This window comes from Oratosquilla oratoria, chromosome 12, assembly GCF_046742065.1.
Source record: "Oratosquilla oratoria isolate Oo_2021 chromosome 12, ASM4674206v1, whole genome shotgun sequence".
Taxonomy (NCBI): domain Eukaryota; kingdom Metazoa; phylum Arthropoda; class Malacostraca; order Stomatopoda; family Squillidae; genus Oratosquilla; species Oratosquilla oratoria.
The window spans coordinates 6,184,353-6,198,329 of NC_134788.1; the positions used below are offsets into that span (position 1 = coordinate 6,184,353).

The 13,977-nt window shown below is 40.5% G+C and overlaps 1 protein-coding gene across 3 annotated transcripts in view; it reads right to left on the bottom strand.

Moving 5' to 3' along the window:
* LOC143030923 (uncharacterized) overlaps positions 1–13,977 on the bottom strand; it is a 311,312-nt gene that overhangs the window by 27,617 nt on the left and 269,718 nt on the right. For all 3 annotated transcript variants that reach the window (XM_076194184.1, XM_076194185.1, XM_076194186.1), the window contains 2 exons: positions 12,159–12,238; positions 9,280–9,363 (listed from right to left, as the gene is read on the bottom strand). In XM_076194184.1, coding sequence (XP_076050299.1) covers positions 9,280–9,363; positions 12,159–12,238 — 164 coding nt within the window. The remainder of the gene's footprint in view (positions 1–9,279; positions 9,364–12,158; positions 12,239–13,977) is intronic.

The window sequence follows — 13,977 nt, forward strand, 5'->3', positions numbered from 1 at the left end:
GAAAACAATGTATTTTCAGGTTTTCAACGAAATTCAAGCGACATAGGAAGAAGTTTTGATATAGATAGAGAAAGTAGGTATAGCAATGCACTAAGAAATTGTGAAATAAGCAAACTAATGAAAGAAATCATAGACTTGGAATACGACTACCGAGCTGTTCAAAAGGAACTGATTACACTACGAAAAAATAATGAGCAAACTATCAAAGAATTGAGTGACCTAAAAAGTGAAATAGAAAGTCTTAAGAGAGAAAACGAATGACTCAAAAATGAGGATAGAAATAAAAATGACGAACTAAAAAAGGAGGTAAATGAACAGTTGCAAGTAGTGACCGATAAAGTAGCAGAATCAATTAAAGAAACAGACCTCATTGAAATAAAGAATCAATGGAAAAAAGAACAGGAAAATCAAGATATATAATTAGAAAAATATTAAAAGAGCAGATGGAAGAAAATACAAAAGAAACAGTTATAGAAGTAATCAAATAGGAAAATTTGGTGAGAGACACAGTTGACAAAGGCAAGTGCATTGTGGTCCATGGTATACAGGAAAAGCATGATTTGTATACATACATACATATACCAAAGGCTTTTTCCCCCTACACGGGGGGTAGCCAAAAAGAAAAAGGCATAGAAACCACTCCCACCCATTCCATTTTCCATATATTCCCCTCCCCTCCACCCTCCTCCCTCCCTCTTATCTTGGCACCTCCTGGATGATGGGTCATCCCTGCATCCTGTCCACTGCTCTGGGTCAGAAGCAGTGTCACAAGACACAGCACATCCACAGCAAGGCCACTTCATAAACTCGGCGACCCCCCCTCTCTGTCCCCCATGCAGAAAAGGAGAAGACGAGAAGAAATCCCTTCGGGCTGCGTCAAATTTTTTCTCATACATACTTCCTCACCCCCCCATCCACTCCCCCCCATGCATCACAGCATCATCTATACACAACCGCTCTCCATTCACTCCTATCTTCTGTCCTCTTCTGTCCTTCCTCCACAGACATTCCTCTCTTTTGTAATGCCCCTTTCACCCCATCCATCCATCTCATCCTAGGATGCCCCCTCATATTCACTCCTTCTACCTCTGCCTTCCACACTTCTTTTACTAATCTTTCTTCACTCATTCTTTCCATGTGTCCAAACAATCCTAATACTCTTTCATCAACCCTATCTCCCAGTTCCCTTTCCACCCCTGCTCTCCTCCTCACCTCCTCATTTCTCACTTTATCTAGCTTAACCCCCATCATACTTCTCAAGACATTTAATCTCAAACACATTCAAACTCCTTCTCTCTTCCTCTCTCATGTTCCATGTCTCTGCCCTGTACAGTGCTGTTGGCACAATCACTCCTTCATATAACCTCCTCTTAGCATCCATTCCCAGATGTCTATTTCTCATTACACTTTTTAATCCACCAAGGCAATTTACTTGCTTCTCTCAATCTACATTCTACCTCCACCCCCATTCCTCCCTTTCCTGCCACATTTGCACCAAAGTATCTAAAACTATCCACTTCCTCCAGTCTTTTACCCTTAATGCTCACTTCCAGCCTGCTGTCACTCTCTCCCCTTGTACATCTCATCACCTTACTTTTGCCCACATTTATCTTCAGCTTCCTTCTTTCACACACCTTCTCAAACTCTGTCACTGACTTCCTCAATCCCTCCTCTGATCCTGCTACAAGCGCAGTGTTGTCAGCAAAGAACAGCTGGCTCACCTCCCACTTTTCTCCATTTTCTTTAATCATCTCTAACCCCTGACCCACTACCCTTGCATTCATCTCTCGCACCACCCCATCCATGTAAAGATTGAACAGCCAGGGCGACATAACACATCCCTGACGAAGTCCCATCTTTACCTAAAACCATTCACTCTCTCTATTTCTAATCCTAACACAAGCTCTACTACTCTCGTAAAAACTCTTGACTGCTTTTAACAGCTATCCTCCTATCCCATATATCTGCAGTACCTCCCACAGTGCCTTCCTGTCTACCCTGTTGTAAGCCTTTTCCAGATCCATAAAAGCCCAAAAAAACATCCTTACCTTTTCCTATAGCTTTCTCACATATCTGTCTTACCACAAAAATCTGATCTACACAACCCCTACCTGTCCTAAACCCACACTGTTCCTCACCAATTATTCCCTCTGTTCCTCTCCTAATCCTCTCAATCAAGACCCTCCCATAAGCCTTCCCAACTACACTCAACAAGCTGATCCCTCTGAAACCACTACACTCACACTTGACCCCTTTCCCTTGTACAGCGGAACTATACAGGCACTCCTCCAGTCCTCCAGCACTCTACCCTCTTTTATACAAATATTAAATAACCTCACCAGCCAGTCCACCATAACTGTGCCTCCATTCTTCAGACATTCTGCATGGCATCCATCCAGACCAGGTGCCTTACCTGCTCTCATCATCTTAACAGCTGCTTTCACTTCATCCTTCCCTATTTATCCTCCATTTTCCTCACTCATCACTCTCATTTTCTTAGTGCTTCCCACTGCAACTACCTTTCCCTCCCTATCCTCCTTCACATTTAGCAACTCTCTAAAATACTCTGCCCACCTTCCTCTCACTGCCTTCTCTTCCATTATCATCTCTCCATCTGCACCTTTTACCTTTTCTTCTCTACTTGATTCGCCTCCTTTTTCTCTTAATTTCCTTCTAAAACATCTTTTTATTGCTTTCAAAATTTTCTGTCATACTCTTACCCCATTTCACATCTGCTCTGCTCTTTGCTTCCTTTATCTTAGGCTTAACTTCCCTTCTCTTTACTTTGTACCTCTCATACGATTCACTTGTCCTAATTTGTAGCCAATCTATGAAAGCCTGTTTCTTCTCTTCTACACCCTTCTTTGCTTCCTCATCCCACCACTCACTACCCTTCCTTCTACTTCCTCCCGTCCTCCTTGTTCCATACACCATCTTTGTACACCTTATGACTCCCTCCTTGAACCATCTCCATTCTTCCTCCACTCCTAGTTCTATTCTATCCTTTACTCCCTCCCACTCCTCTTTCAGCTTCTTATACTCATTCTCTTTTTTTTTTCTCATTTAAGCAGTTCACTCTAAGTACCTCCCTACCTTCTGCCCTTTTCCTCTTTCTCCACCTATTCTCCACTCTCAATTTACCTTCCACCAGAAAATTATCTGATATTCCCCCACTCTCTCCCCTTAGAACATGTACATCCTTAACTCTTCCTACCATACTCCTGGTCACCACTATATAGTCCATTAATGCTCTATCTGCCACCCTTCCATCCACCACCCTCTCCCATGTGTACTTATGATTGACTTTCTTCTTAAACACTGTATTTGTTATCATCAACTTTCTTTCAAAACGCATCTCCATCAATTCTCCACTAGGACTTTTACCTGGAACTCCATACTTCCCAATCACTCCATCTATTGGTTCATTTCCTTCCCTAGCATTAAGGTCTCCCAATACAATTACATTGACATTTCTCCCTAATCCCTCTATGCACTCATTTATATCTACCCAAAAAGCCTCCCTTTCCTCTACGCTCTTCTCACTACCAGGTCCATATGCACTTACAAAAACCCACATCTCCTTTCCCAGCTTCACCTTCATCCACATCAACCTTGATGAAATCTCCTTCCATTCCACTACCCGCTTACTTACCTCTTCACTTACTAGTAAAGCCACCCCTTCTCTCCCTCGTCCCCTCTTCACTCCTGAGTACCTCCCAACTATACTCCCAAACTCACAGTTGCCCTTTCCTTTCATTTTAGTTTCACTCAAAGCCAGCACATCCATCTTTCTTCTCACAAACATACTGCCTATCTCTTCCCTTTTACTCTCATCTGTACCACATCCACGCACATTAAAAGACCCAAACTTTAGGGTACTGGTTGGAAAGCTCCCAGTCCCTCTTATGCCTTTACTTCTTTTTTTAGGAATGTCCCCTTTTGGGGCTACAGGTAGTAGGACTCCTAATCCCATCCCCCGTCCCATTTTTGTTGCCTTTTACGACTCAAGTGGAAAGACTTGGTGGTAGCATTCTCTTCCCCCACCACAGATATAGATACCAAAAAGAAAAGGAGAAGGAACTAGTCAAAGAAATTCTGAAAGAAATACAGGATGAAGATCAAAATCTCGTTAAAGAAATCAATGAGATTCACAGGATAGGCAAATACTCAAAAGAAAAACACCACCTCTAAAACTGAAACTAAGAACACAAATGATGGCAGAGGAAGTATTATCAAAAGCGGTCAAACTGGCAAATGGTGAGAAATTAAAAAATATAAGAATACAAAAGGAAATGAATGATGAGGAAAAAGAGAAAGAAAAGTGCTCAAAATTGAAGCAAGTGATAGGGATGAAAAGAGAACAGAGACGGGAAAAAAAAAAAAAAATTGAGAGTGCTGATTTGAGACTGAAAAAATGGTATATAAAAAAAATAGAAACCTAAAACAAAAAAGGAAAGAAAATATGAAAATAAAAGTGGCATGCACAAACATCGATGGTATGATCTCTGGAATCAACGCACTAAATAACTATCTAGAAACAGAAAAACCTGACATTGTGGGCATAGTAGACACAAAACTGAAAGGACTGCTATTAACAAGCATAGTGGGACATAGTTTATATAACCACTGGGCGAAAAACAGAACTGATAAGCAAGGAGGTGTCATGATATTGACCAAAAAATGGTTTAGATGTGAAAAAGATAATTGAAGGTCAGGGAAATACAGAAGTAATTATGATTAAAATTGCCAACAAAAAGATGAAAAGCAAAAAATTTGTAGTAGTGTGCATACCACCATAAACCCAAGTGTGGCCAGATAGTGAATATTCCAAATTATTGGAAGAAACAATAAAGGTGCTAAACAAATTACTGAAAGAGGGTGGAAACATAGTAATCATGGGCGATTTTAATGCAAAAGTCATAATTTGTGAAAAAATGAGTCAAAGTGGGAGATGAACTCTGGAGCAACATGCTACTAGATATGACCATCAAATACACTCTAACACAATGGGTAAAGGAGAATACTAGATATAGAAATAATGAGGAACCATCAAAACTAGACCTAATATTAACCTCTGAACCAGATATTGTGAACAGAATGGAGTATAAGATATACATACATATACCAAGGCTTTTTCCCCCTTACAAGGGAGGTAGCCAAATAGAACAAGGCATAAATCATTCCCACCCATTCCATCCCTGAATACACTCCACTCCACTCCCCTCCACCCTACCCTCCCATCTTAGCACCTCCCGGATGATGGGTCATCCCTGCACCTTGTCCATTGCCCTGGGTCAGAGGTAGTGTCACAAGGCACAGCACATCCACAGCAAGGCCGCTTCATTAAATCGGCGACCCCCCACTCCATCCACCCATGCATAAAAGGAGAAGACGGGGAGAAATCCCTTTGGGTTGTATCGAATTTTGCTCACATATACTACCTCACCCCCCATCCCCCCCCCATTCCACCTCATGCATCACAGCATCATCCATATACAACCATTCTCCATTCATCCCTGTCATCTGTCCTCTCCTGTCCTTCCTCAACAGACATTCCCCTCTTCCCCAAAGCCCCCTTCACCCCATCCATCCATCTCATCCTAGGACATCCCCTCATGTTCATTCCCTCCACATCTGCCTTCCATACCTCTTTTACTAGTCTTTCTTCACTCATTCTTTCCATGTGTCCAAACCATCCTAATACTCTTTCATCAACCCTATCTCCCAGTTCCCTTTCCACCCCTGCTCTCCTCCTCACCTCCTCATTTCTCACTCTATCTAGCCTAGTAACCCCCATCATACTTCTCACAGACACCTCATCTCAAACACATTCAAACTCCTTCTCTCTTCCTCTCTTATGTTCCATGTTTCTGCCCCATACAGTGCTGTTGGCACAATCACTCCTTCATACAGTCTCCTCTTAGCATCCATTCCCAAATGTCTATTCCTCATTACACTTTTTAATTCACCAAGGCATTTACTCGCTTCTCTCAATCTACATTCGACCTCCACCTCCACTCCACCTTTTCCTGCCACATTTGCACCCAAGTATCTAAAACTATCCATTTCCTCCAGTTGCTCTCCCTTAATACTCACTTCCAGTCTGCTTCCACTTTCACCCCTTGTACATCTCATCACCTTACTTTTATCCACATTTATCTTCAGCTTTCTTCTTTCACACACTCTCCCAAACTCTGTCACCAACTTCCTCAATCCCTCCTCTGATCCTGCTACAAGCGCAGTGTCATCTGCAAACAACAGCTGGCTCACCTCCTACTTTTCTCCATTTTCTTTAACCATCTGCAATCCCTGACCCACCACCCTTGCATTTACCTCTTGCACTACCCCATCCATGTCCAAGTTGAACAGCCAGGGCGACATAACACATCCCTGATGAAGTCCCACCTTTACCTCGAACCACTCACTCTCTCCATTTCTAATCCTGATACATGATCTACTACTCTCGTAAAAACTCTTGACAGCTCCTAGAAGCTTTCCTCCTATCCCATATATCCACAAAACCTCCCACAGTGTCTTCCTGTCTACCCTATCCAAAAAGTCTCCCTTTCTTCTACACTCTTCTCACTACCAGGCCCATATGCACTTACAAAAACCCACATCTCCTTTCCCAGTTTCACCTTCATCCACATTATCCTTGAGAAAACCTCCTTCTACTCCACTACACATTTAACTATCTCTTCACTTACTAGTATAGCCACCCCTTCTCTCCCTCACTCTCTCTTCACTCCTCATAACCTCCCACTTCCACTCCCAAACTTACACTCGCCTTTCCCTCTCAACTTAGTTTCACTCAAAGCCAACACATTCATTGGAAAAAGTGACCATATACTAATAGAGTTTGAATTAAAAGAACAGAATAACATAGAAATGACAAACATAGAGAAGGAAGATTTTTGTAGAATAAAATGAACTTTGTAAAACTAAGGAAATTTTTCCAAAACGCAAATTTGGATAGGTTCTCTAAAGAGGAAACAAATATGGACGACAAAAGGAACATATTTAAAAAAAATTTATAAAGAGGGAGTTAACAAATATGTACCATAAAAGAAACAAAAATAAATTTATATAAAATGTTGGTTGAACAAAAGATATAGTGAGGCTAAAGCCAGGAGAGATAAAGCATGGAAAAAATGGAAGAAAGATAGGAAAACATCCAAATGGCAAACATATAAAAAACTTAGAAAAGAATATATAAACATATGCAGGAAAGAAAAAAGAAAATATGAAAGGGATATCATAGACAAATGTAAGGATCAACCAAAACGCTTTTACAGATATATAAATGGCAAACTAAAGGTTAAGCATAATATAGTAAAATTGCGTGAAGGAGTTAAAGAGTACATAGAAGACACAGAGATGGCAGAAGTTATGGTCAGACATTTCAGGTCTGTTTTAACAATTGAGAGCTCACAACCCCGGAAGGACAAACAACTAGAAAGTTCACCCATGATGAAGGAAATAAGACACCAAATAAAAAGCCTAGATGTCAAAAAGTTGCCCGGACCAGATGAAATTGCAAATTGGATATTGAAAGAGTGTATAGACAAACTGACAGATAAACTATACTTCTCATTAAAAGAGGGAAAGGTACCACAAGATTGGAAAGATGCAAACATAGTGCCAATATACAAAGGAGGAAACAGGGAAGACCTACAAACTTTAGACTGGTGTCCCTAACAAGCACAGTAGCAAAAATATGTGAAAAGATTATCAGGAACAGATGGATCAAACACTTGGAAGAAAATAAAATAATAAACCCCAAACAATTTGGTTTTAGAAATGGAAGATTGTGCACCACAAATCTAATCTGCTTTTACTCGAGACTAATTGAGATAATACAAGAAAGAGATGGGTGGGCAGACTGTGCCTTCCTGGATTTGCAGAAAGCTTTTGACAAGGTACCACACAAAAAATTAATGAGTAAAATTAAAAAAAAAATAGGAGGAATTCAAGGTAAACTATTGGAATGGGTGAAGGACTTTTTAACTGGGAGAAAAATGAGAGTAGTACTTAGAGACAAAAGTTCGAAATGGGAAGATGTAAAAAGTGGCGTCCCACAAGGCTCTGTTTTGGCTCCTTTAATGTTTGCCATATACATAAATGATATGGACAAAGTAGTTAATTGTTACATAAATTTTTTTGCCAACGATGCCAAATTACTCAAGAGAGTGAAAACAGAAGATTGCAGATTACTACAAGATGACCTGGATAAAGTATGGGAATGGAGCCAGAAATATGAGATGAACTTCAACATCAAGAAATGTAGCATAATGGAATTTGGAAGAGGCAAAAACAGAGTTTTGGGAAAATATACGATTGGAAACAAAGAAGTAAAGTAAACTCAGAGAGGGACCTAGGAGTAATTATCTCAAGTGACTTGACACCTGACAAACATGTAAATAGATTATTCGGAGAGACTTACAACTTATTAAGATCAATGAAAGTGGCCTTCGCCTACATGGATGAGGAGCTGGTTAATAAAATAATTACTACATTGATAAGACTGAAACTAGAATATGCTATATCAATGTGGCCATGCAAGCACTAAGAAAAACAAAGAAATTAGAAAGAATCCAAAGAGCGGTGACAAAGATGGCACCCACACTATCAAATTTGACATATGAACAAAGATTGGAGAAATTACAGCTGTCAACATTGGAGCAGAGAAAGGAAAGAGGCGACCTGTTGACCATCTTCAGAATTATGAAAGGGGTGGAAGTTCTCAATAGAGATAACCTATTGAAATGGGACAAGAGAGAAACAAGAGGACACAATAAGAAGCTAAAGAAGGACAGTTAGAGAAGAGACCTGAAAAAGAACAGTTTCCCACACAGTGATCGATGTCTGGAACAAACTAAACAGTGAAACAGTGAATGCCAGAACTATACACGAGTTCAAGAATAAATTGGATGTGGAGAGATACGAAAATGGGTCGCAACGAGCATAGCTCCCGTCCAGTAAAATACAACTAGGTAAAAACCCATTCCACTTCCATCCACTTTCCCTCTCTCATCTTAGTTTCTTATGGATGACAGGTCATCCCTGTACCCTGCCCACTGCCCTGGGTCAGAAGCAGTGTAGCAAGACAGTGCATCCACAGCAAGGCAGCTTCACTTAATTGGTACCACCCCCCCATCCCCTTATGCAGAAAAAGAGATGACGGAGAAATCCCTTCAGGCTGCATTCCCAAGATACACTAAAAATGTGCAATGTCATTAGTAAGAAATAATGATATTGTATAAGTTTGAGGATACTGACTGTGGATGGTCCTTGATGAGAATGAGCTTCTGTAGTGGAGGTGCATTCCTGGTTCATGTCATTGGCCTGACATCCATCTGTAGGCTTTACATACAAACCATCATGATTATGAATAATCTAGTGCTACAGTCCTTCATATCTACAGGGTGTCTGGGATAAATTTGACAATTATTCTATCTTCTGTCATTTCAGAACCATTTGAAGGATTTAATAGTGGTAAAGTGCAATGGATATCTGATTCTGTGTACTATTGGTGGGTGTGAGAGCTTGAGAGCATGGACAACTGGAAAGCACTGGAATATTGGAAAAGTGTGACCTATATAATGATGACTTGCACCAGATTAAAAAATTTGGAAATCTTAGCTGCAGCTCAGTGCTCCTTGAATACTGTGAAGACTGTGAGATGTGAGCTGGAAAATTCCAACGGAGATGTGGAAGCAGTGGCTAGTAGGAAGGATCATAGCAGGCATTCTGACTTTGTCCACACAATGAAATTTGTCGAGAAGCTACAAAAATAAGGTGCAGCAAGATCTAGGCAAGGTAATGTAGACCTTGGCATTGGAGTGGTGACTATGAAGAAAGCGCTGAACGAGGATCTTTGCTACTCCTTATACAAGAGAACTGCCTTATGAAACCCAAAAAACTCCTCAACAAGGTCAAACACCCAGTTGAGCCTGGGATGCTCTGGTTCTTCTCAGATGAGAAGAGCTATTGCCATGACCAGTTGCACAACATGCAGAACAACAGGTGGCTAGCCTACAGTCTGCATGAAGTCCCACGCTTCATATACACAAAGTTCCCTCAAACTGCAGTTACCTAGTATTTACCTAGTTGTATTTTATGGGACGAGAACTATGCTCGTAGTGACCCATTTTAGTATCTCTCCATATCCAGTTTTTTCTTAAAATCGTGTGTTCTGGCATTTATAGTTTCTCTGTTCAGTTTGTTCTAGACATTGATCACTTTATGTGGATAGCTGTTTTTTTTTCAGGTCTCTTCTGTAACTGTCTTGCTTTAGTTTCTTTGGATGTGTTTCCAGCAAAGGCCAAGTCATGCAACCCTGCATCTTTGAAGAGAGACTCAGACTCATTTCAGATGGCTATATTGAGTTGCTGTCCACTGTTGTCAAGTGCTGGGTGGAGAGGGTGGCTGTGGGAAGACCATGTGTGGCAGCAGGACTCAGCTCTGTGTCACACCTCCAAGAAAACCCAGAAGTGACTGTCAGAACTTCTACAACTTCACCAATCCCAACATCTGGCCCCCAACTCGCCTGATTGCAACCCCATGTGTGGGGTGCAGCTGAAAAAGACATCATACCGCCTGCAACACCAAGGACAAGCTAATTGCCAGGATCAGACTGGTGTTCAGGTGTCTCTCAAAGAACACCATGAAGGCTGTGTGCTGCAGGTTCAGGTCCTGCCTGGAAGTTGTGGTGGATACTCAGGGCTGGTTCTTTGAGTGAGCTGTATTTGGCAAAAGATCCTCTAAAGCGGCCCATACACAATCAATTATATTGCGCAATTTCATTGTCAATACTCTGAATTGACAATTAAATTGACCGTGTATGGGCGACATATCGCCCATACACGGTCAATTTAATTGTCAATTCAGGGTATTGACAATGAAATTGCACAATATAATTGATCGTGTATGGGCCGCTTAAGAGATGCACTTTGAATTTTGAGAATACAGGTACTCCTTGTTTAACGACGACAATTGGGACCAGCGCGCCGTCGTTAACCGAATTGGTCATTAAGTGAAAGTGTATACATATACGTCTATGTACTGTATGTACAATGTCCAGCAATACATGTATCTTTATTTTTGTGTATTTTCCCTCTTTTATACAGTACATTAAAGCTTTATGGTGGTTAGGTTCCTAAAATTACCGTATATGACCAAATCCGCGTATGCTGACATTCCATATTGAATACCGGGGTATTTTTTTTAGTTTCGACCATGGGCGCAATATAGCAATAGAAAATTAATTATTAATTTTGTAAATTAAAATGTATCAACGTAATATGCAATTTTGTGGGCGGAAATGAAAGTAAAAAATACCTTGCTACAAGAAAATATGCTAATGAACAAAGTCGGTAGCATAGGCTTGGGACGCCATCTTGTCGTCTGCCAACGTCTCTCACGACGACGACAACGAGGACGAGCCGGATGACATTTAATTTGCAGGTAATGATTTATTAAACACAGGTTAGGTTAGTTTAGTTTAGGTTAGACGAATTAATTTATCATCCTATCATTTCTTCGACATTGGCATCTATCATAACAAACAAGGTGTACCCTTCGTCCGACATGACTTCGTTACTTACGAAATCTGTTTTAGCATTTTTTTTTTCATTTCCGCTCACAAAATTGCATATTACGTTGATACATTATAATTTACAAAATTAATAATTAATTTTCTATTGTTATATTGCGCCCATGGTCGAAACTAAAAATTTACCACTACCGGTATACACTGTACCCCAGGTAGTTTTTGCAGCTTGCAGGATGGTAATGTAGGCCTAAGCTTCAGAACACTTTACCTCACAGCTAATATCCACCGTACAAGTTCATTTATAACATCATACAAATTTGCCTCAGCCAACTTAATTATCGTACACGACGTCGTAACTTCGGGAGATTTACGTGAAACGACGTCATAAAGCCCGTTGTTACTCCGAGTTGTCGTTAACCGAGTAGGTCATTAAACGAGGAGTACCTGTACATCAATTTTTGGCCAAGATATGACATTGTACTTTCCTTCCTGAAAAAGTGTAAAAATTATCCCAAACACCCTGTATTGTATGTCATATAAAAAACAAGTACATACTTTTAAAAATTTGCTATGAATCAAAGTGGTGTAACTATAGGCAACATACCTGGTCCAGGTGTTCTTTCCTCTGCAATTCCTTTACATGATGTTCATATTCCTGGTGGAGTTTGGACATCTGTTCTTTTACTGTTACAATAGATAAGAAAGAACAAAATAATGACCTGTAAATGGATGTATGTCTGATAGCAAATTAATCAATCAACAGTGTAAACAAAAGTATGTCAGCCTTACATACAAATTAATTTGTGTAAATTTCAAACATGCAGACAGAAAATATTTCTAAACAGAGACATGTGAAAGCTTTATTTAATAGTAATTGTTGCTTTGAGTTTCACTAACTGGAGACACACATCCTCACAGAGGATGGCAACAGTCAGGTTCTTTGACAGATCTTCTCAGGAAGTAACTTTACACATGTGTCTGTGTTGTCAACTATTGCCTTGAGTTTTGCTCAGTGGAAATCCCACAGTCCCACAATGGTTGGCAAAAGTTTTTAGGATTGTCCATAGATCTGTCTGTGAAGAAAATTTAAGACTGTAGTCTCTGCTGAATTAATGTTGGACTGTGTCGACATTACCTGCTGAAAGTGGTAGGGGGAGGGGAGGAATTGTTTGCTGTCAGATTTCCATGTGTGAAATACATACATATACCAAAGGCTTTTCCCCCCTTACAAGGGAGGTAGCCAAAAAGCAAAGGCATAAAATCTGCTCCCACCCATTCCATCCCCACATACTCCACTCCTATTCACCCCCCTTCCTTCCTTTTCTCTTGGCTCCTCCTGGATGATGGGTCATCCCTGCATCTCACCCACTGTCCTGGATTAGAAGCAGTGTAGCAAGACACAGCACATCCACAGCAAGGCCACTTCATTTAAATGACAACACCCCATTCTCCATTCCCTCATGCAAAAAAAAAGAAAGAGAAGATGGGGAGAAATACTTTCAGGTTGTGTCAAATTATTTTTCACACATACTCCCTCACCCCCATCCCCCACCCACTCCCTTCCATGCATCACAGCATCATCCATACACAACCATTCTCCATTCACCTATCTTCTGTCTTCTCCCATCCTTCCTCAACAGTTGTTCCAATGCCCCTTTTACCCCATCCATCCATCTCATCCTTGGTTGCCCCCTCATGTTCACTCTGCCTTCCACACCTCTTGCTAATCTTTCTTCACCCATTCTTTCCATGTGTCCAAACCATCCCAATACTCTTTCATCAACCCTATCTCCCAACTCCCTTTCCAACCCTGTTCTCTTCCTCACTTCCTCATTTTTCACTCTTTCCAGCCTAGTAACCCCTATCATACTTCTCAGATACCTGTTCTCAAACATGAACCACCATTTGGAGCAGACATCTGGAATGAGCTCTGGAGTGAAGCACTTCTTCACTAAGTTGGAAGAAACACCTAGTCTGGTATTGTAAAGGAAGGGGAAAGCTTTGCTTAACACTCGAATGATTGAAATGATTTATTAGAGTTAATCTACTGAGTCAAAATAACTTAAAATGGAGGATGGTGAAGGCAGACAAAAATATGGTAAACCAACTAAAAGAAGACTATATGTGAGCAGGGTTGAATTGCCGTTAGGTGTCATCCCCCCAAAAAGCTGCAACATAGATATGCCTCTGTGCAATCAAAGGTAGGATGATAATTATGGATTTTCAGGGTTTGCAAAAGAAGGTAGAATACTAGGAAGAGGTAGTTTTAGAAAGGGAGATAAGGTATACAAATATTTTACAAAATCAAGAGATTACAGAACTAATAAATGAAATTATAGACCTAAAAGCAGAATACAGAGCAATGCATAGAGAAATGAACAAATTAAAAAAACTGAATGCCGAAACCAACAGAGAGCTTAATG